The sequence below is a fragment of the Talpa occidentalis genome, unplaced genomic scaffold (genome assembly GCF_014898055.3).
Source record: "Talpa occidentalis isolate TD23 unplaced genomic scaffold, MPIMG_talOcc4v2.1 talOcc4.14, whole genome shotgun sequence".
NCBI classification, from domain to species: domain Eukaryota; kingdom Metazoa; phylum Chordata; class Mammalia; order Eulipotyphla; family Talpidae; genus Talpa; species Talpa occidentalis.
The window spans coordinates 42,220,870-42,242,653 of NW_023601433.1; the positions used below are offsets into that span (position 1 = coordinate 42,220,870).

Below are 21,784 nucleotides of genomic sequence, written 5' to 3' on the forward strand. Positions count from 1 at the left end.
CAGTCCTCCGTAAGCCTGTGTGTGTGTGTTCAGAGGCAAGCATTTGACATCTGGCGTACCAGGATGGGCAGATGAGACTGCCACCTGCCACATACTGAAATATCCTATCTGCAGAGAGCTTCATGCTGCCTCAGATTCTAAGACAATACTATTTGAAAAGCTTTGCATGTTGCCATGGTTTATCTAGTGGCATGGAGAACAGCACAACTGTTTCAATGACTGAAGATACTAATAGGTGGGTTGATAGACCAAACACGCATACATTTGATAAATCAATTTACTAATCTAAAGAATGGTAGGGGGAAGAAGGGAGTAATGGCAAAAGATCCATCACATTTCCAAGAAAAATAAAACTTCTCCAAGTTGTGGATGAAGTCAGAAAACATAACTTGTCTCCTTCTGGGTCCCTCCAGTTCTAGTATTAAGTAGGTAAGTGCTGGAGACCACATCACCTGCCAGATCCCCTGGAGTTGAGCCACAGTGTGGTTGTGGATTATTAAACAGTTGGACACGAACAGATTATTCGTTCAGTAACCTCAGCCTTTCCAGTCTATTTCAGCCTTGTCTGAATACTTTACTGAAACTGCTTTGAACCACAACAGGGGGTCAGTTTCCCAGCTATCTCTGGAGTCATTTTAGAGTAGCTGTAGAGTTTGTCCTGCAGCATCAAAGTTAAGATGTGAAACTAGACAATTTAATAGATTAACCTAGAAGAATGTAACCCAGTTTTGTAGGCTGCTGTTCACATTTATGCAACAGAATTATACATGTTATTAATGTGTTGTGGATCTTTGAAGTTGAGTTCAAGTAATTATATTTAATTTGGGGAATGTCAAAGGTGATTTCCTTTATTTCATCTGTATATGAACTTCCATTTTAAAATGCAGTTTTAATTGAAGCAAAACACTGGGGAAATTCTATTTTCTAAGTGTTGTAAAAAAGACTAAAGTGAATATCCTTATGCCTCTCTTTTGTGTGCATAACTATTCTTTTCTGAGGATGAAGTATTGGTTCATACTTCATACACATTTTTAAGGCATGAGATTTCTTTCTGGAAGGCATATTATAGTTTACATCAATTTGAATATCATCAGCATTACATGAGAATGCCTATATTCCTATGTCCTTTTTAAATTTCCATTTTGAACTTTTTTCCTTGTTAAATGAAATATGTACCATCAAAGGTATCCCATACTTTTAAAAGTCATGTCAGCTACAGAGTATTGACCAAGTGTTTGATTTTTAGTTTTAAAGGAAGCCATTCTTTGGTTTGTTTATCTTTTCTCAGAAAACATTTATCAACAATTTGGTATGTGCCAAGCAGTGGGGCATTTTGAAGACACGGTACGAAGATCCCTGCCTTTAAAGCAGCTTATTACATCCTAGTGGGGTGAAAATGCTAACCATGATAGTCTGCTCACCTGTCACATGCCAGGCACAGCTGAGTGACTTCCCTACATTAACTCATTGATCAGCTCCTTTGGGATTGAAACAAGTCATCCTTTCTGCCCAGGACTAGCATAGGTGGAACCAAACTCAGTCTTTGTGTGGTTCCCAGGGGGAGAGTAATGTTATTCTGAGGAGACCAGGAGCCACCAGCATTGTGTCTGATGCTGTTCAGAAAGGTCCGAAACCTGATGTAGTGGTGATTTCCACAAAAGGCTTGAGAGGACTGGCACAAGTTGGCAAGAAAAATGATGCACCTGAGGGCCCATTTGGGTGTTAGTGCTCATCTGAGTGGGCACATGTGAGTATTACATGTGTGAATTTGAATCCCTGCTCTGCCATTCAGTGGCTCTGTGACCTGTGTAAGCTACTTAAACACTGAGTCTGTCCCCTTCTCTGTAAGATGGAGGTGCTACATGACCCAGTTCAGAGGACTCTTGGCACTAAATGGTAAATGACAATACACGTAGAATACCTAGGCTTTGCTGCCACGTGGTAGGCATCCGTAAATAAATGTATACTCTGCTTAATTACTGCTTCTACTCTTCCGCTTTTGGAGGTCCTATTCTTCAAGAGCAGTGTTTCTCCACTGGGGCAGTTTACCCACCAGGGGACAATTAGCAGTGTCTGGGACAGTTTAGTGTTACAGCTGGCTTGAGGTGGTATAGGGGCAGGACAGGCCACTGAGCAGGTTTTTTGATCCAGCAGACCAGGGAAAGGAGGAGTCCTAGAGCCCTCAGTAGCTTTTGCAGGCTTTTATTGGGATTTACCAGGCACACAGCAGGCAGGGGGGCCAGGGGGCCGGGAGGCTGGCAGGCTGGCAGGCCTCCCAGCCCCCAGCAAGTCTTCACTCTGTCTGGACTCTCTGGCATTCTTTGTCTCTCAGCTTCTGTTCTGCTTCTTTCTCGGCTTCTGCTGGCGTCCCCATGACACCACCCTTAAAAGCCCAGTCTTAGCCCGGGTGAATCCCATCTACCTCTGCCCACACCCTACTCCAGGTGCCCGCCATCAGGCATGCATTCAGGACCGCAAGGATCCATCATCTATCCTAAGGGCAGGAGGGCAGAAAAGCCTGGTACTTTTTACCTTACCCTACAGGTGGTACCAGCATCTTATACGTAGAGGCTAGGAATGCTCCTGAAAATCCTACAATCACAGGACAGCCCCCACACAAAGCACTTTTTATTTTTTTAAAGATTTATTTTTATTTATTTATACAAGCACTGGGTACAGTCAGAAGCGCAGGAGGGTGACAGAATTCACCAGAGCCAGAGCGGGGAGCAGAGCAGGCAGACTGAAGTACACTGCTGAGGGGAGCAGCGGGCGGCAGGAGAGGTCTGCGCACCATGTGGGACCCTCCTCCGGTGGCCGCGGAGCAGCCGGGGAATGAACCGGTGCTGCAAAGGCTGCGGGCAGCTTCGCAACCCAGCGCTCAACCGCTGCGACACCAGGGAGGCCCACACAAAGCACTTTCTGACCAAAAATGTCGCTGGTCTCAAGAAACTCTTGGAGGAAATAAAAGCAGTGTGTGGCAAGGACGAAGAAAAGAAGCTTTAATATTTTATGCTAACCACAATTAGCCTAAAATTTTGATTAGTCCACCAAAAAAAAAATCATTCCCCCTTAGAATGCCCTTGTTCTTAGAAGTCATTGAGAAGTATTAAAGGTGAAATGTCATGATAGCTCCATATTTACTTTCAAGTGATTTAACAGCAAACTGCAGAAAAATATGTATGTGTGTGAAATAAAGCACATGTGGCTAAATGTTAACAGTTGATGAGTGCAGAGTAAGTGAAAGAATGTCAGGCTTTTCTGCCCTCCCACCATTAGGATTGATGATGGATCCCTGTGGTCCTGAATGCATGCCTGATGGCGGGCACCTGGAGTAGGGTATGGGCATGTGTACACCTGGGCTGAGAGACTGAGCTTATAAGGGTGGCATCACAGGGACGCCAGCAGAACCATGAGGAGAGCAAAGCAGCAGAGACCACCAGAGAACGCCGGAGAGCCCAGACAGAGTGAAGATTTGCTGGGGGCTGGGAGGCTGGCAGGCCTGCCTGCCGTGTGCCTGATATATCCCAGTGAAAGCCTGAAAAGCCACCGAGGGCTTCAGGACTCTCTCCTCCTTTAACCCATCTGCTCAGATCAGAGATCCTGCTCCGTGTCTTCCTGCCGTTACAGTGAGTCGAATTGGTTTGGTTGTTGATTGCAACTTTTCTATAGGTTTGAAGTTTTCAAAATAAAAATGGGGTTGGGGCAAAGTGTCACTTAGGGTCAGTGTTTATTGTGGCAGTAGGTACTAGTGATGGAAGCACTTCGCCAAAAATGTGAGTGGCTATTTGAGCTATTAAGACTTTTAATGCCCATAGTGTTGTGATCTTTATTTCCCTTAAACCTTTTTGATTTTTTTTCATTACTTTTGAGTAATGTTTTTTTCTTTTAAAAATATGCAGTTACTTAACTGATTACGCATTGGGCAGGTTAGATTATGGATGGTTTTCCTTTTATTTTGGTTATCTATTTTCTAAATGTTCTGTAATAAATATATATTTGTAATAAATATAAATTTAAAATGGACTTTAAATAAGAAAATATTTTTACATAAAATTATATTTTTGTTGAAAGTATGTTTAATTTTACACATTTTTACTGCATCAAGCCTAATTGGGCTTATTAGCATCAAAAAGCTAGTGATGAATGGTTTGCTTGCAGAGCATCAGTAAAAAATGTGACAGAAGAAAACCAACTTGCTTATGCCATTTGAGAGGGAGAAGTAGATGATATGTTCATCATATAACCTTTGCACTTCCATCAACTAGAGTAAGGTGTCAGCAGTACAAAACTTGTCAAATAGCAGGTCTCTTGTAATGTTTTTATTGTGTGACTCACTAATGCCTAAATCTCAGTTGAGAAGGGGGGTCCTGCAAAATTTAAACTGAGACTGCAGTGTGCCTTTCTTAAAATATTTATTTCTCTAATTTCCTATGTTCCTAAATAGTATAGTTGAAACCAGAAACTAATTTCATTGAAAAGACTGTTTGCTTTCACCTGAGTGACTGGAAACATCATTTTTAGCATTGTGGATACTTAAATACTTAGCTTTGATGCAAGTTGAAATTCTTTAGATGTCATCTGTTTTCTGGTCCACAAGAAATTTTAATAGTTTCAGGCACAAATAGTTAAGCTCCTTTGTTGGTTTGGATAACACATTAGAAATAGGACACAAAAGAATTTATCATGTGAAGGGGATTCACATCCTTGCTTAAGTTGTGGATGAATTAATTTATGAGATCTCCTTTTTGCAACCTAGGCCATGCTGTTCCATCCAAATGTTATCTTGGTTTTATGATCTTAGCAGGGAATTGCCATAAACAAGTTGTTTTTCTTGTAAAGAGAGTCCTTCCTGGTTTTATCATCACTTTGTATCAGAATAGAAAGCAGAAATAGAACTTCTGCTGTGATGTGGAGTGCATTTGCAGGTACAGGAGAGGGAGAGAAGATACAGCTCCTCCCTTCCCTACCAACAAAACAAGTGGTGGTTATATAAGTTCAGTGAATTAAACAAAATCATGTTTTAGGCTAATGAATTTTTTCTGGTGATCACTCAATTTAGTCAGTATTGTTGATGCTGTGTTGTGACCCACTCTGTCTGTGTGTCTGTCTCTCTCACACACACACATACACACAGAGACATAAGGGAGTTGGATGCCAGCAGGAACCACTGTCAACTAGTAGGACAGATGCTAGATATCAGTTGAATGAACACAGCTGAGAATGACTGGTTTTGTTTTCATATTTTCTAGATTTGTAATTCCAGGGTGAGGCACTTTTGTTTATAGCCATTCCTAGTGGTATGGTTCACTTGAAACCACAATTGCTAAGATTAGCAGTAATCTAACTGCAGGTCTCACCCTAGATGACTGCAGTTTTCTCTTGGTTGAGATAATGTGCTTTCTTTTGGCTCACCTCTGGCCCAATCCTCCTTCCCTGTGTACTTCATTATCTCCTCCTCTTTTGCTTTCTATCTGGTGAGGTCCATAAACACTTCAGCTGCCTCCTGAACTAGAATGCCCCATAAGAATTCTAAATACCCTCTTGGCTGATTATATCTTTTTTCCTCTGGCATCTGAACCAGAATCATGGCTTTCATCCTTAACTCTCATATCAAGTACTCTTTGAGTCCTATCAGTTTTTCTTCTAAGCATATTTGATACCAGTCTTTGCAAACCTTATTGCTATTAAAGTTTCAGAAGAAAAAGTATACAAGGGCAAGGGGCTGTTGTTGCCAGGAGAAAGACACATGATTAATCCAGAGCACATAGTCAAGGGTTTAGGACTTAGCTTTCAGGTCCTAACCCTGACTTTCTCGTTAGTTCTCTTAACAGTGGTTAGATTCTCAGTGAAAAATGCTCAGATTTACAGAAGAACAGTGTAGAAACTAGAATATCAGTACATTCATCTTTAATGGGTGTTAGCTCATGAGAGTGATTTGAATGCTCATGATACTCATGACACCTATCTAGGGGCCTTCTTCCTGATACATCAAAGTACCTATAAAACTGAATCTGAACAGCATTGCTCTGGGCATTGAATTAGATCACAACAGTGAGGAGTAGGTGTTTTAGAAAGCTATTTCTTACGGGTTGTATGTGACCAGGATATTTTATGCCTTCCAATTATTGCATCTTTCTTTCCTTGGACATTGCTACATTGCCAAAATTTCTCTCAACCCAATTCTCTGATATACAGTGACTTATTTATACGTGTATTTTTAAAGTATTGATTTTACTAATTAAGCTTCAATCTTAAAGCTCTTCCCATTTGTTACAAATTGTTTCCTTTAAATGTTGGCCTTTAATTAGTTAAACTCAAAGGACAAGTTTTCTATTACTGGAAGTTTGTACTTTTTGACCACTTTTATCCATTTTCATCACACATCTCCTACCCTAGCCCATCCCACTCCCTTCCTCCCACCTGTGGCAACAACCCATCTATTCTGTTTTTGTTTTTATTTTTGTTTTTTTTAAGATTCCCTATATAAGTGAGATCATACAGTATTTGCCTTTGTGTGGCTTACTTCATTTAGCATAATGCCCTCGTGGTTGATCCATGTTGTCTAAAATGACAAGATTTCCTTTTTAGTGGTCAAATAATCTATTGTATGTACACATTACATTTTCTTTATCCATATTTGCATCAGTAGACATTTGAGTTTAATTCCATGTCTTGGCTATTGTAAATAATGCTGCAGTGAACATGAGAGAGCATTTATCTTTTCAAGTTAGCATTTTCATTTTCTTCAGGTAAACACCCAAAATAGAATTGCTAGACCATATGGTAATTTTATTTTTCATTTTTTGAGAGACCGTCATACTTTTCTTCCATAGTGACTACACCAATTTACATTTCTACCAGTAGTGCACAGGACTTACTTTTTTCTACATCCTTACCAACATTTGTTGTCTTTTTGATACTAGACATTCTACTAAGTGTGAGGTAAGTTTTGAGTTGCATTTCCCCAATGATTAGGAAAAGGGTACACACCTTTTCCTGTACCATTTTTTTTAAGATTTATTTATTTATGCATAGAAGAACTGGGGTACAGGCCAGAGGTGTGGAGGGGTGAGAGGATTCACCAGACACGGAGTGGGGAACAAAACAGGCAAATTGACCAAAGTACACTGCTGAGGGGAGCAGCAGGTGAGGCAGGAGAGGTCTGCTGCACCATGTGGGTCATCTCCCTAGCTGGAAATCGAATTCGAACTCATGCTGCAGATAGCTTCATAGTGCTAAGACTTGGCCCTTGCACCACCAGGGAGGCCCTGCTCCTATTTTTCTGACCCAAGATCCTTTAAGACTTAGTTTGGCTCTGCTTGCCGTTTGAAATTCTGTCTGATGTCCCCAAGCAGAATGGCTTTCCTTTGTTATTGAGCCTGTAGTGGCATATTATGATTATTTAAAGATACAAGCTGTTTGTTTTGATTTTTTTTTTAAGTCTTCAGCTACATACTGGACAACTGATACATAACAGACACTCAAAAGTTTAATAACATCTCCCTAAAAGGCTGACCCCAAAATTACTTAGTTGTGTATGTATGTTTGGTTTAAATTTTTCTTGATCATGAAGTATGAAAATGTATGAAAGTAACACATATTCACTGTTGATAACTTGACAAAAAAAACAAAAGGTTAAAAGAATATGATGTTACCACCTATTCCCCAATGTACATAGTATGTTTCATCCTCGTCCTTTTTGTTTTCCCTTCTGTTATGAGGTTGGTTGGTTTGTTTTTACAGAATTGAGGTCTAACATCACTTGAGAAAAAGAGTTAAGGCCACCCAGGGAACATGTAGAAATGATCATCACCTATTTCAAAGATAAGAAAATGGAATCTTTTAGAAGGGCAGTTCACATTCTATGTTCCTCTAGTGGCAGTAAGGTTATATTTTGCTGAACAAACATGCACATTATCATTAATTCTCAAAACAACCTCCGAGGTAGCTTTCTCTCTATTTTAAAGTTTAAGAAATGATGACACAGATCTTGTATCTGCAAGATCTGCTCTGAGGATCCCTCGGGCTCCACAAATTGCATCAAGAGTTTCATAAATAATGAAGATTAAAGATATATTAGCTGAATATAAAGTGACAGGCTGCCAGAGGAATCCAAAATCTTTCAGTATTTTTATCTATTTGGGTTAGAGAAGTTTTATTGCTTAAAAAAAACTTACAAACCAGTGGCCTGAATTATTTGACACATTCAGTTTTATAGTTTCCTTACAATTCTGGCTAAACTACACATTACTATAAATTATCTCTTAGTCTTAGGAAATGAAATTATTTTTAGAAGATTAAAATTATGTCCTTTATTTCATGCTGTAGACCAGAATTCACTCTAATGATTTTGAGGTCCACCTTACTGAGTGAATATTTTTCAGGGCCTGTTATGTCAAGCCATCTGAGGTGCTGGGAATATAGTGATTAATAAGACAGAAAAGATCCCTGCTCTCAAGGTGCTTACATTCTAGGGGGAGCAGTTAGCTTGACAATAGAAAAATAAAAAAGAAATATCAGAGTGATGAGTAGTATTAATAAGGTAGAGTAATGTGATAGAAACTGGGAGGTGGCTGCCTTTTGCTGTATCTTGGGAAAACCTTTCTGAGGAGGTGAGAGGAGCTGAGACCTGAGCAGTACTTAAGGAACCAGCTGAGCACAGATATTAAAAATGGAAACCATAAAGAAATGAGAAGACATTAGAATTTAATGTATATCAAAGCTTGAGGGAGGGATTATAACTTCCTAAACTTTAAATTTAATAGTAGTAATCACAAAGGAAAAACTTGTCAGATTTGGCAAGATAAAATTTAATGGACATTTGAATTTCACAAAATCTAATAAGTAGCAAACAATTCTGAAATATTTTTAGTGTAGAAAATATATACAGGGTTCAGATAATTGATTAAAAGCTCACATAGATAGTAAAAAAATTAAAAACTCAATAGCTAAATGACAAAGCCAATTCCAGAAGAGACCGTGTCATTCAAATTATCACTAGAAATTGAAAGAAACACAAATAAGGAATGACTTTTTTTAATCTACTAAATTAGCTTAAACTTCTTTTACTAATATCCCATAGTGGGAAAAGTAAAATGCAATCAACATTCCCATTAATTCTAATGACCATATAAATTATAAGAAGTATTGTAGAAAAATAAACATTTACATCAAAAATGTCTCACATCATTTTAGTGGATATTTGGTAGCATCTAAATGTCTGATAGTAGGGACTCCTTGGTGGCCAGAGGTTAAATTTCAGCACTGTCACTTAAAAAAGTCTTGCCAGTAGGGAGTATTTGTGTGAATCAGTGCATCCACTCAGTGGCCTGTCATACACACATTAAAAAAATAGTTGTAACAGCTTTGGTAGCATACAGACATGCTTTTGACTCAATGGAAAATGACAGAGCAGCCTGCAAAATTGCCGTTGTGTTATTTTTTTTAAATGTGCATTTTAAAAAGGACTCAAAAACACCAAAATATTGGCAAAATATATCTGTGGAATAGAAATTTTAACTGATATGTCTTAGAAATAAAATTTTCTGTAAATCTCAGTTAAAACCTTAATGACAACAATAAATAAGTTGACTTTACTGTTCATCTTTCATCTTTCCATGAAAGAGCTTTGAAGGTACAATTGTGTGGGAGAGCCAAGACCACCAGGGCCTGGTGTCAAGAAATCTCCACAGAGTGACAGTAAATGATGGGGGAGGCGTTCTCAGAGTCATCACGGTAAGTTGTCCACTTTCTTTTTTTTTTTTTTTTTTTTAAATAATAAATTTTATTTTTATATTCCCCCATACAATTGCAAACGCCCCATTCTGACCCCAATCCTTCCCCTCCCGCCCCCCACCCCCCAAAAAGTGTCTCTGGTTCATAGTTTTTTGTTGATTTCGATTTTCACTTTCTTATATTCATTTTCCTGGTCCCTTATTTAAGTTTTCTAGATTCCTGCTATGAGTGAGACCATCCGGTATTTTTCTGTTTCTTTTTGGCTTATTTCGCTGAGCATGATCCCTTCCAGCGCCATCCATGTTGCTGCAAATTGCATGTGTTTATCTTTTTTGAATGCTGAGTAATATTCCATGGTATATATGTACCACATCTTCTTGATCCAGTCATCTATTTTTGGGCATTTGGGTTGTTTCCAAAGCTTAGCTATTGTAAACAGTGCTGCTATAAACATAGGGGTGCAGGTGCTCTTTGGAATTGATGTTTCTGTGTCCTTTGGGTAAATACCTAGGAGTGGAATTGCTGGATCATATGGAAGCTCTATGTTTAGTAGGTCCAGAAATCTCCACACAGCTCTCCATAGTGGTTGGAAGTTGTCCACTTTCTTTTAAATGTTGTTTAGAAGACTGATCCTGGAAAGCAGATCTTGGATCTGAGACACTGGGTGGGGGTGTTAGCTCAGTGGAGTGTGGTAGAGGATTGTGGGCACTTTGGTGGTGGGAAAACCACCTGAGGGGAGAAATCCTATACTGTGAAAAAATTAAGAAGGATGTTTAAAAACAAAAAATAAAGGTGGTTTAGCATACTTGAGCAGTTTTTAAAAAATGCTTTTAAGGTTATTTTTACACTATTTCATGCTTTGGGAGCTATGAATCTTGTGTGTTTCAGAACATATATAGTAGAAAATGTTAAGACATCAGTAAAAATGAAAAATTTGATTGTTGTATGATTTTGTAACATCAATGTTAGGAGAAAGTACACGGTGCTGCCTTAATAGCAGGTCATTTTAAAAAAGTGTTTTAAATAGAATTTAAAATTCTTTAAGAATACTTGCTCAATAATAATCAGAATATCCATTATCTAATTGATAGTAAGATTTCAGTTAAAATACGATAGAAGTACTAGAAAGTAAGATTTATTATTCACTTGCATTTTATATTGCTAGGAAGGATCTGCCTCTCATTTTTCATTTACTCAAACATGCTTCAATTTTACAAGAGTTTGATGGGTAAATTTCTCAAAGTAAATGCAGGATGATAAAGAAGACATAGGCAAATTAAAATGATGTATTTTAAATAAGTGGTGTATGTGGTGGTACCGTAGATAGAATCTTTCATTCTTAATGTTCTCATCTTATAATTAGGAAAGCACTTGGCATTTAAATGTTCAAGTTTAGTCTATTTTTATTAACTATTAAACTTATTCACATGAATTTCTGAATTTGAAATGAATATCATGTGGCATATTATTACACATTTAGAGAACATTTATTGCATATCTTTTGTAAGCCAGGCAGAGAGGTGGTAAGGCCCCTTATTGGCCCACAGTGGAACTTACAGTCCAGTGAGGAAAAAAGGGCATTAAACAGACCCATAGATTCATATAAAATTACAAATTTAGCCTTATACATCATATTTAAGATGTCATTATTATGTAATGTCCTTTATTTTAAGATAGGATGTTTTATAAGATTTAATTAGTTTTTTCTTATTTTCAAAGGCGGTGCCTTTGATAATTGCTTCCTTTTCTGTTTATGAAACTTGAAAATATCCAAAATGTGTTGGAATTCAGAAATCAATTTATGAGTCAGGAACTAGGTTCAAATGTAAAGACTCAAATTATTTGTTTTGGGGGTAAATATGTTTTGTTGAGAGCTAAAGATAGCTTAAACACTAAAAAAAAGAAAAAAACCTAAAAAAAAAAAAAAGGTGAGATAACTTACTTATTCTAAGAAACCCCATGCACAAATAAAGGTTTTCATCATTTGTTTATACAGCTGTAAATTTTCCAGTCTTGCTCTTGCCAGCAAGTGATATCAAAAAAATTTAAAGCAAAAATAAAACCAAGCTGTGACCCTTTAGATAAAGTTAATAATAAAGTACTATCAAATTTTAAACAAGCCAAAAACAATGTAGAGATGTAGAATGTATCAATTAAAAAAAAAAAAAAACGAGAACACATGATACCTTTCGAACTACAAAGTTGGAATCTATCCCTCACATTCAGCTACAAAGCAAATTTTAAATTAGAAATTTACCACAATCACCTCAAAGCACTATCTCACTGCTACCTTAAAATACTGTGTGGTACAGCCCAGGCTTGTTGAAAAAATCTTGTTCAGAAGAGGCATAGCCATGCAGTTGTCCTGTTTATAGTTGAGCCTGTAGAGGAAATGTTCCCCATGTGCTGGCGTAGAACTGACAAACTGCAGCTGCTGGAGAGCAGCTCTGGGAAATGTGCAGCTCACAAAGGTGAAAACCTGACTCTGAGTAAGGGTGTTTGTTCACTGTTGAAGTGAAGATTAGACCTCTAATAATAAAACTGTCCAATCATAGAATGGTGGAGAGGACGTTGTTGGCTGCTGGCGCAGGAGTCTCTACCTTCAACAACATAAGTAATCAGTAGGGCTCTTCTAAACTGTTCGTTTAGAAGACTTTCTCTGCAGGATTGCCTAATTTTAAAATGTGCCTAGAATTGGTTCAGTTCCTGGGAATTTTCAATCTCTAAGAAATCAAAGATAGTGATTTTTTTTTTTAAGTGATAAGAGTTGGAATGTAAAATAAAATTGGTTTTTGTACTGAGATGGTAGCACGTTTGAGAATTCATGATTCTGTGTGAGCTGGACTTCTGAATCCTGAATGAACTACTGTGGCTACCTGATCTTTAATAATGAAATTAGATAACAAAAAATGAGAGTATTGAGGGCATCCTAGTAGTAGTAGTAGTCTAGTGCACCAGCAGCTTAGATGAATTTATCTGTAGATTCACATTCTGAATTTTGCCAAATTGATTTTAAAATATAGGAAGTGTATTTTTAGTAATAAAACATTGAGCTCTTATATTCTTGTTTCAGGCTGGAGAGGGTGCATTACCTCATGAATTCATGGAAGGTGTGGAGGGAGTTGCAGGTGGTTTTATTTATACTATTCAGGGTGAGTCAATTGGTTGAAAGTTGAAAGCATACTGCATCTCAAACACCTAACTTTGACATAAAAGGTGATCTTTTTGTCATTTAAGAAATATTTTTATTGCTATATAATTTTATTGCTATATAATTCACATGCCTTATAACTTACCCATTTAAAGTGTTTAATTCAGTGATTTTCTGTATATTTCAAAGTTCCACAACCAACTCCACTAATTACAGACCATTTCCATTGCTCCTGAAAGGAAACCCTGTACCTATTATCATTCTTCATTCTCCTTCTCTGCAAATAATCACTAACCTAATTTTCCAAATTGTTCTGGGCTATTGATTCTATCCTATTGATCTGCATGTCTATCCTTTATACTAGTACTATACTTTCCATGATTATGTTGTAAGATTAGGAAGTGTGAATCCTTCAACATTGTTCTTTTCAAGATTGTTGTAGCTGTTCTGGATCCCTTGTATTTCCATATAAATTTTAGAACCAGCTTGTCAATGTCTACAAAAAAAGCCAACTGGGATTTTTTTTTTAAGATTTATTTTTATTTATTCATACAAGAACTGGGGTGTAGGCCAAAGGTGTGGGGGGTGAGAGGATTCACCAGAGACAGAGTGGGGAACAGAACAGGCGGATCTACTGAAATACATTGCTGAGGGGAGCAGTGGGCGAGACAGTAGAGGTCTGCCGCACTAGTGAGTCACCTCCCTGGATGGGGATCGAACTTGTGCTGCAGTGGCTGCAGACAGCTTCACAGTGCTGATGCTTAACACCTTGTGCCATCAGGGAGGCCCCAGCTCAGCAGCTTTAAATATGTGGAAGTGATATGCTCTGATGAAGGAGTTGTAATTGGTGATTGGGTTCCATAAAATTTTAAAATAACATTAATAAAATAAAATAAGTGGTGCTAATGAGCATGTTCTAAAAATCTAAGTAAAATTTGGTATCTTTCTCATTAGTGCTTATTATTACCACCCAACACGGCTTAACTTTGAGTCCGTACTACATCCCTTTTAATGAGAAAGTCCAGACCTTAGCACTGTTGCTCATCTGAAAGATAAGCAGACTTACTGAAATACACTGTTGAGGTGAGACAGGAGAGGTCTGCTATGCTATGTGGGTCAGCTCCCTGGTCAAGATCTAACTCATGCCACGCTGGCTGCCGACAGCTTGATAGCGCTGAGACTTTAACACCTCCCTGTGTCACCAGGGAGGCCCTATACTGTAATCTTTCTGAACTCATTTATTAGTTTACAGTTTTGTAGGCTACAGTTTTCTCTCCGTATGATCATGTCATCTGCAAACAGACATAGCTTTACTTCTTTCCAATCTGGATGCCTTTTATTTGTCTTGTCAAATCATCCTGGCTAGAATATCTAGTATGTATTGACTAGAACTGGCTAGGACAGAAATCCCTGTTTTGTTCCTGACCTTAGAAGAAAAGCATTCAATCTTTCATCAGAAAAGGGATCTTAAAAAATTAATGACCTTGGACTTTCTTGGACCCATGAGACTATATGGCTATGGTCTGTTCCTACAGCCAGGTGCAGACTTCTGCAAAGCTGTGCCACCATGGTCTTGTAGGTGTAGTAGAGTTAGTCAAAGGGAAGAACCTTCCCCACCACACCTCACTCCACCCCACCTCCCCAATCCATGCAGTGTATTTTCATTGCTCCATCCATCCTTTTGTTGGGGATGGCCCAGGGGAATCAGCTTCCCCTCCTCCTTCATGTGTAGTCTCTCTTATAATGTGAATAATGTGACTACGGGGTTTTTACTTTCCACAGTACAGTTTTTCAAGTGCTTCTCCTATTCTATGTCACTTCAAGGATGAGTTTGTTAGAAAGAGTCCTTTAAACTTAAAGTCAGAGTTACTAGCTTAAAAATGTCTTTAACACTCCAGAGGATATTTGTTATGATTAGAAATGTCTCTTATTGAATGGCACTCATTTAAGTATCCACATCTAGGAATTCCTAAGAATCCTATGTCTGTGATATAGAAAAAGTATTGTTGATGCAGTTGCTATTGGTTACACTTAGGGTGTCTAGTAGTACCTCTGTCTGCAAGTTATAGATTCCTGTAAAAGAATTTGGTTCCAGCTTCCTTAAAGGTTCTCATTGACTGGGGGAAAGCAAGGACTATCTTCTAGGAGCAAGTCTGCAGGGACCTTCCTTGATAGCACAGTGTTGAGAGTGGAGCAGACACTCTTCTATTTGAGGCCAATGCATGTAAATTGAGCATACAAATGAAGTGTGGTGTGTGCGTGTTTCTTTTTAAATCTAGCATCTTTATACACTGTTTCTTCATAGAAGTATTTGTATTCTTTCATCACCCCTAAGGGCAGGCTGGAACAGATACACTGGTTTTACCCACAAACTTGCCATTAAAAACAGAAATTTGATATCAAGTGATCTTTAATTCTAGTCCAAAGATTTTTTCATAAAACTATGAGCCACTCTGCCAAAGAAGCTAGTTAAAAGTTCAGCCCTGAAGAAAACTCATAAGGAGATCAGGCTAGTTTCCTAAAGCAGCTCACATTGGGAGACCAGGTGTAGCTTAATATACCATTGACTAGACACTTCAGGGTGTAGCACATTCCTTTCTTTTGCTAGTTCAAGTGTATTCCACCAAGAGTCTTTAAAAACTAGTTTGAGGGACCCTTGAGACTTCTGGCACTACACTGTTCTGCAGGGACCCATGAGATTCTATGGCTGTGGTCTGTTCCTAACAGCCAGGTGCAGACTTCTGCAAAGCTGAGCGACCATGGTCTTGTAGGTGTAGTAGAGTTAGTCAAAGGGAAGAACCTTCCCCTCTACACCCCATTCCACCCCACCCCACCTGGGTAAGGAAAATTGCTTTGATACAAGACTGAAATAACTCAAATTTTAAGATAAAGGAATTAAAATGGATTGTTTTTTCATAGTAGATACATCTGGAAACCTGAGTATAAATTGCTTTTTGAATCTGAAGATCTAAGCACTATTCAGAAGAATTATGTGGTAAAAAAAATCTTTCAAGTTTTGTCGGGCATTAACATCTCTGGCTGGGCCTTACCTCAAGCTACAGAATTAAAATTTTTAGGGTTGGAACGCATATGTTTGTATTTTAACAAGCTTCCCAGATGGATTTGATGCCTCTGTTTGAGAAACTGTAATCTACATAATTCTTTCAAATAGCACCTAGACATACCGCAGACTCAAAACAGATATATTATTTTATTCTCATATTTTTCAGATTTGTGCAGCATAAAACAAAGTATGTAACTTACTAGTATAAAAACAAAATAATAAATTAGCCTATATTTAATTTCTTCTCTCATCTTGTTCCAACCATTTTCTGGATATTCCAATTTTAAAACATATCCATATCTTTAAGTGAAAGGACCTTACAGCAGAACATAAGAGTCAAAGGGGACCAGAGGTCATTTAGGCCTGACTTGCTGAACCTGTACATTTGGGACCCAGGAAATCAGTACTTCAATAAGCATTCCTGAGAACCACCAATTTAGTCTGCCTCATCCTTTACTAGGTAAGAATACAGAGGCTTTGAGACTTGTGACTTGTCCAGCATCTTTAGGAGGACAGGCAGAGTCCCATCCCTCAGTCCCTCCATTTATGTTAGAAAGAATGGCGCACCGAATTATTTCAGTCCCTTCCTACCCTTCATCCACTCATTTTTTTCTTTCTTTTTTCAGAAATTTTCTCTCATTTGACTGAGACATTTAAGAAAACCCTGCCCTGATAAAATAATTGCTGCCTTAAATTCATAGGATCTGAGAAAAGATCCTGCACAAATGTACATAAAATGTATTTTAAGCACATAAGTAACCATTTCACTATGAAATATGATAAATGCATCAAAAATAGGGTGATATAAGAAATACCATGTACTTATAGCTCAGATTAACACATTTACATTTTGTCATATTCGCTTCTGTTTTTTAGTAAGAAAGCATTACATATATAGTGAAAACCTCCCTCCCTGATTCCCAACAACTTCTCTTCCCCCTGTTCCTCTCCCTTGCCCTAGGAGAGGATGCCTCTGTCCTGAGATTCGCGTTTACCCTGAAATTCATGTTTACCCTTCCCACTATTATTTTTTGACTTTCTACTATAATATTATCAAAGTTTTGATTTTTTTAAATCATTGACAGTGTGATTCCATGATGTATATATCAATTAGCAATACTGCTTTTTCTCACTACTTTTAATATGCAAAATCAGGTGAATTTTTTTTTAACCGCTCTATTCCATTATGAGTATACCACAGTTTCACCATTCTATCGGTGGGCATCTAGGTTGGTTCCATTTCTCCACAGTCACCCACAGTGCCGCAATGAATGTCCTTATGATCTTGAAAATACTATCTCCAGGGATAGATCTATGAGCGAACTTAGCACTCTTTGGCCAAACTAGACAATCCTGAAGTGCTCTCCAGGGTGGGCGTGTCCATTTATTCTCCCACCAGCAGTATATGGGAAGTTGCCCTTTCCCTTCCTCACTGTTCCTAACATTTTTATCTCCTTAGGTTACCTTGGGAGAAGAGTTTTAGTATACATGAAGTTAGAAGTCTAGGTCTTAAGTTTGCAATAGCATTTTTCTCCAACTGTCAACATTTCCTTTTTAGAAGGTGATGCTCTCTTACAAAACCTTCATTCTCGCCCTCGAAGACTTAATGATCATATAAGTAATCTCCAGGAGGAAGATGCCTTACTGAAGGAGGAAAGCAGCATCTATGATGATATTGTTTTTGTGGATGTTGTTGACACTTACCGAAATGTTCCTGCAAAATTATTGAACTTCTATAGATGGTAGGTTTTAAAAATGTTGGGTAGCTAGAATTTGTTTTATTGTTCTTTTTAATGTAGAAACAGTTTATCAACCTCAAACCACTGAAATTTAAACAACAAACCAACCAACCTAAGGCCACTGAACACCTGGGATGTGATCTCTTAGGTCTTGGTTCTTTGTGAGAACTGATCACCTAAAATGCTGCTACGTCCTTATTTAGAGTAACAGATCCATAGGGTGGATGATAAGAGCCAGGCAAAACTTGATTCACTCTGTGTCATTCCTGCTGGCCATGGTGTTTCCCACCAACATTAGATGAAAATTGGATGTTTGGAAATGGCCTTTTTTTAGTTGTATTTCTGTGCACCTTCCTGCATCCCTCAATTATAAGCCCACATATACCAGGTTTCCAATTTAGTCAGCTGCACATCTTCCTTATATTTCCATTCTCTACTCCATCCATTTAAAAACTACTTGCTCCATTTCCAAAACATTTATATTAAGGTCAATAACCTTTAGAATCTGTGCAGATCTGCTAGGGTTTCTATTTAGTTGTCATTCTTACCTTTAGTTAATAGTAACAGTAATAAAACATAGTAACTGTTACTGTTGCATATTCGTAGTTGTGAGTAGTATCCTAGTTACTCTAGGATCCCATAAGCTGTTGTTGAGCACCCCTGACTGTCCACCCTGACTGTAGAACCCTGACCTTTAACTATGTCTCTGTCCAGACTAAACCTATAAAAGGAGTATTCATATCTTTGATTTTTTTAAAACTTTGTCACTGAGATTGTTTCTTGGTGAGCCACAGAATATGTCCTTTCTTTTGTTCTCTGGGCAGAGTGGGAATTTAGCAGGTTCTTTGTGGATATGGTTACCTGGTCTTGAGGGGCAGACAGTCTAATCAGTTTATGGGAGATACTGTTTCATAGCGGAGCAAGTTAATATAAATTTGGAGTTGTCCTGTGGGCAGATATGAATAATTGTTGGAAATGTGGGATTAGGTTTGGACATCTGTAATAAGAAAAAAGTCTTTTAGCTCAAGACCACTAATGGGGGTTCTTTTAAGTGGGACCAAGACGAGGCTGTAGAGGTAAGGGGTGGGAATGTAGGTACAGAAAATGGGAAATCAAGACTGGAGTTCTAGTATTTTCCATAGGGAGCAGATTCCTGGTTGTGAAAGTTCAGTGTAGTTTAGATTTTACCTTCAGTTTTATCTCCTCTATTCTTTGCACATCTCTGACATCTTCGCGTGTCTCACTATTTTGGGCCATCATCTCTACCTGGATTCCGGCAATAACTTCTAACAGGGCTGTATTTGGGGCCTGCTGCCCCAGTCTACCTTCCCTCTTCACACCATAAATTAAAGCTTCATTATCCATTCTGCTATATTCAGTTGATTTGTCAGTGGCCTCAATGTCCCCTATCACAAGTTTATTTCTAATTAGCAAATAAATATTTTATAGGCCTCATGCTGTTAATTAGAAATACATCTTATTAAGAGTAGAGTTAATGCTATTTGGTGTGGGCCCAATGTTGTTAACCATTCTTTGACTCAGCGAAACTTTGTCCAGAATTCTTTTATTCAGATTTCTGCTAGCTGGTTCCCTAGCAACATTCTTGTTTTGTTTTTCTCTTAAAGATGTATAAGAATTGTTATTGCAAAATGAAAGAATCAATTTTGTCTCTAGTTGGTGTTATATATTTGTATTTTATATCTAGGTGAATGAAATCACCCCCCCACACACCTTCTAAAAGGCCATTTATAATAATTTAATGACCAGAAATTATCCCAAAGGGGAAATTTAATGTTACGAGCCAGGTTTTCTTTTTTGAACCATAAAATATCTGAATGTGATATAAATAGTAGTATGAATGCATCTTGTGCAACTATGTGAGATCAGATAGGAGACCAGTACCCTCATCTTGCAACTCTTTATTGAGAGCACAGGGGCAGTGCTCAAATGTTTGCTGTGGCAGCCTGACTGGCGCAGTGCCTAAGTATTAGTTCAGCCACATGTCCCACTAAAGCCAGGTCTTTTTTTTCTTTACTGTGTTCTTTCTCCTTTACACCTTTTAAAATCAGCTCAGTATTTCCTATACCACTCAGTGATTATCAGGACTGTAGTTGGTAGCAGCAGTGTTCTGTTAGAGAAAATGTTCTCAATGTTGGAGGAAATAAGCTGGGAAAAAAGTATACAGGTAATATAGGGACACTTTTCTAATTAAAATGTTAGCAATATCATCGCATTAATATTGCTTTGTTTCCTTGTTATGGACATGCTGACTTTCATATCCCTTTTCTGTCAACAGGACTGTGGAAACAACCAGCTTTGATTTATTGCTAAAGACAGATGATGACTGTTACATTGACTTAGAAGCTGTTTTTAATAGAATTTCCCATAAGAATCTGGAAGGGCCTAATTTTTGGTGGGGAAAGTAAGTTGAACGTTATGAGACCATTGGCGATCATGTACATTATCAAATGTAATTTAGAATGATATCTATACAAGTCATGTTTCATTGGAAAAATGATTGAGATAGGAAATTTCCCTAGTAGGCTCCTGGGTTACTATATTTTATTAATCTACAATTAGAGGGAAAAATTTGAAATGAAAAGCCTCAGGCTAATATAATGAAGGAAAATGATGTGGCTTTTATTCTCATGCCCTAGATATGTGATACTCAAATTAGAAGCTACTGTACGTATTATGTTAGAATAAATTTGACACATTTCTGAAACCATTTTCTGTGTTTTTTCCAGGAATACAATATGGATTTGTGAATTTTTTTTAAGTAGATAAATACAACATGATTGGTGCTTTCCACTCAGAAACCCCATAAATGCAACTTTGAGAGAATTTTATATTCCAGTCTTTTTTTTTATGTAAAATACCCACTAGCTAAATAATTTCTTTCTTTAGACTAAAAACCATATTCCTATTCTTCTATGGCTTATTCCTTTGTGGTTATGATAAAGGAGTCAAGCTTAGCAGTGGTAAGATATGTGTCAGACCAACACAAAGAAGCCAAATTATTTTGAATCTTAGTTTCAGATTGAATTGGGCAGTTGATCGAACTGGAAAGTGGCAGGAGCTGGAGTACCCTAGTCCTGCTTACCCTGCCTTTGCGTGTGGGTCAGGGTATGTGATCTCCAGGGACATCGTCCACTGGCTGGCCAGCAACTCGGGGAGATTAAAAACCTATCAGGTAATTAGGGATTTTTTTTAAAGATTTATTTATTTATTTATTTATATAAGCACTGGATACAGTCAGAAGTACTGGATACAGTCAGAATTCTCTGGTGAGAATTCACCAGAGCGGGGAGCAGAACAGGCAGACTGACGAAGTACACTGCTGAGGGGAGCAGCGGGCGGCAGGAGAGGTCTGCGCGCCATGTGGGACCTTCCTCTGGTGGCCAGGGAGAAGCTGGGGATCGAACCAGCACTGCCGAGGCTGCGGGCAGCTTCACAACCCAGCGCTCATCCGCTGCGCTGGGGAGGCCCTAATTAGGGATTTTTGACCTAAGAGTACGTTCATCAAATCAAGTTTCGTGTAGCCCAGCTTTTTTTTTTTTTAAGATTTATTTATCTGTGCACTCAAGAGCTGGAGTATAGGCCAGAGATTGCGGGTGGCGGGTGGGGCGGGGGTGTTGAGAGGATTCACCAGAGACAGAGTGGGGAACAGAACAGGCAGACTGACTGAAATACACTGCTGAGGGGAGCAGCGGACAAGACAGGAGAGGTCTGCTTCGCCATGTGGGTTTCTCTCTGGCCAGCCGGGGATCAAACTCATGCTGCAGAAGCTGCGGATTACCTCATAGTGCAGTGCTTAACCCCTTGCGCCACCAGGGAGGCCCAGCCCAGCATTCTATCATTGAAAGCAAAGTCAATTTACCTTGGGGAAAAGCATGTTACTGTTTCTTTATAGGACTCTGCAAAGATTAGGGAAACATTCCTATCACTCAAACTTGGCTCTGAATTCTATTCCTAATATATTTTTTTGAGCCTACTTAATGTGTTTTCAGTTTATATTTGAGGAATGTTAAGCTTTCATAAGTAAATGCTTTTTGCCAATCTCAATGACATTGTCAATAAACAACTCTGCCTGGG

At 38.3% G+C, this 21,784-nt stretch overlaps 1 protein-coding gene across 3 annotated transcripts in view; it reads left to right on the plus strand.

Moving 5' to 3' along the window:
• B3GALNT2 (beta-1,3-N-acetylgalactosaminyltransferase 2) overlaps positions 1-21,784 on the plus strand; it is a 48,915-nt gene that overhangs the window by 21,683 nt on the left and 5,448 nt on the right. For 2 of the 3 annotated variants that reach the window (XM_037510390.2, XM_037510391.2), the window contains exons 6-10: positions 9,625-9,735; positions 12,809-12,887; positions 17,509-17,692; positions 19,986-20,111; positions 20,723-20,882. In XM_037510390.2, the coding sequence (XP_037366287.1) occupies positions 9,625-9,735; positions 12,809-12,887; positions 17,509-17,692; positions 19,986-20,111; positions 20,723-20,882 (660 nt within the window). Of the gene's footprint in view, positions 1-9,624; positions 9,736-12,808; positions 12,888-16,257; positions 16,360-17,508; positions 17,693-19,985; positions 20,112-20,722; positions 20,883-21,784 lie in introns of those variants that run through there. The other variant, XM_054694983.1, reaches the window with a different exon arrangement.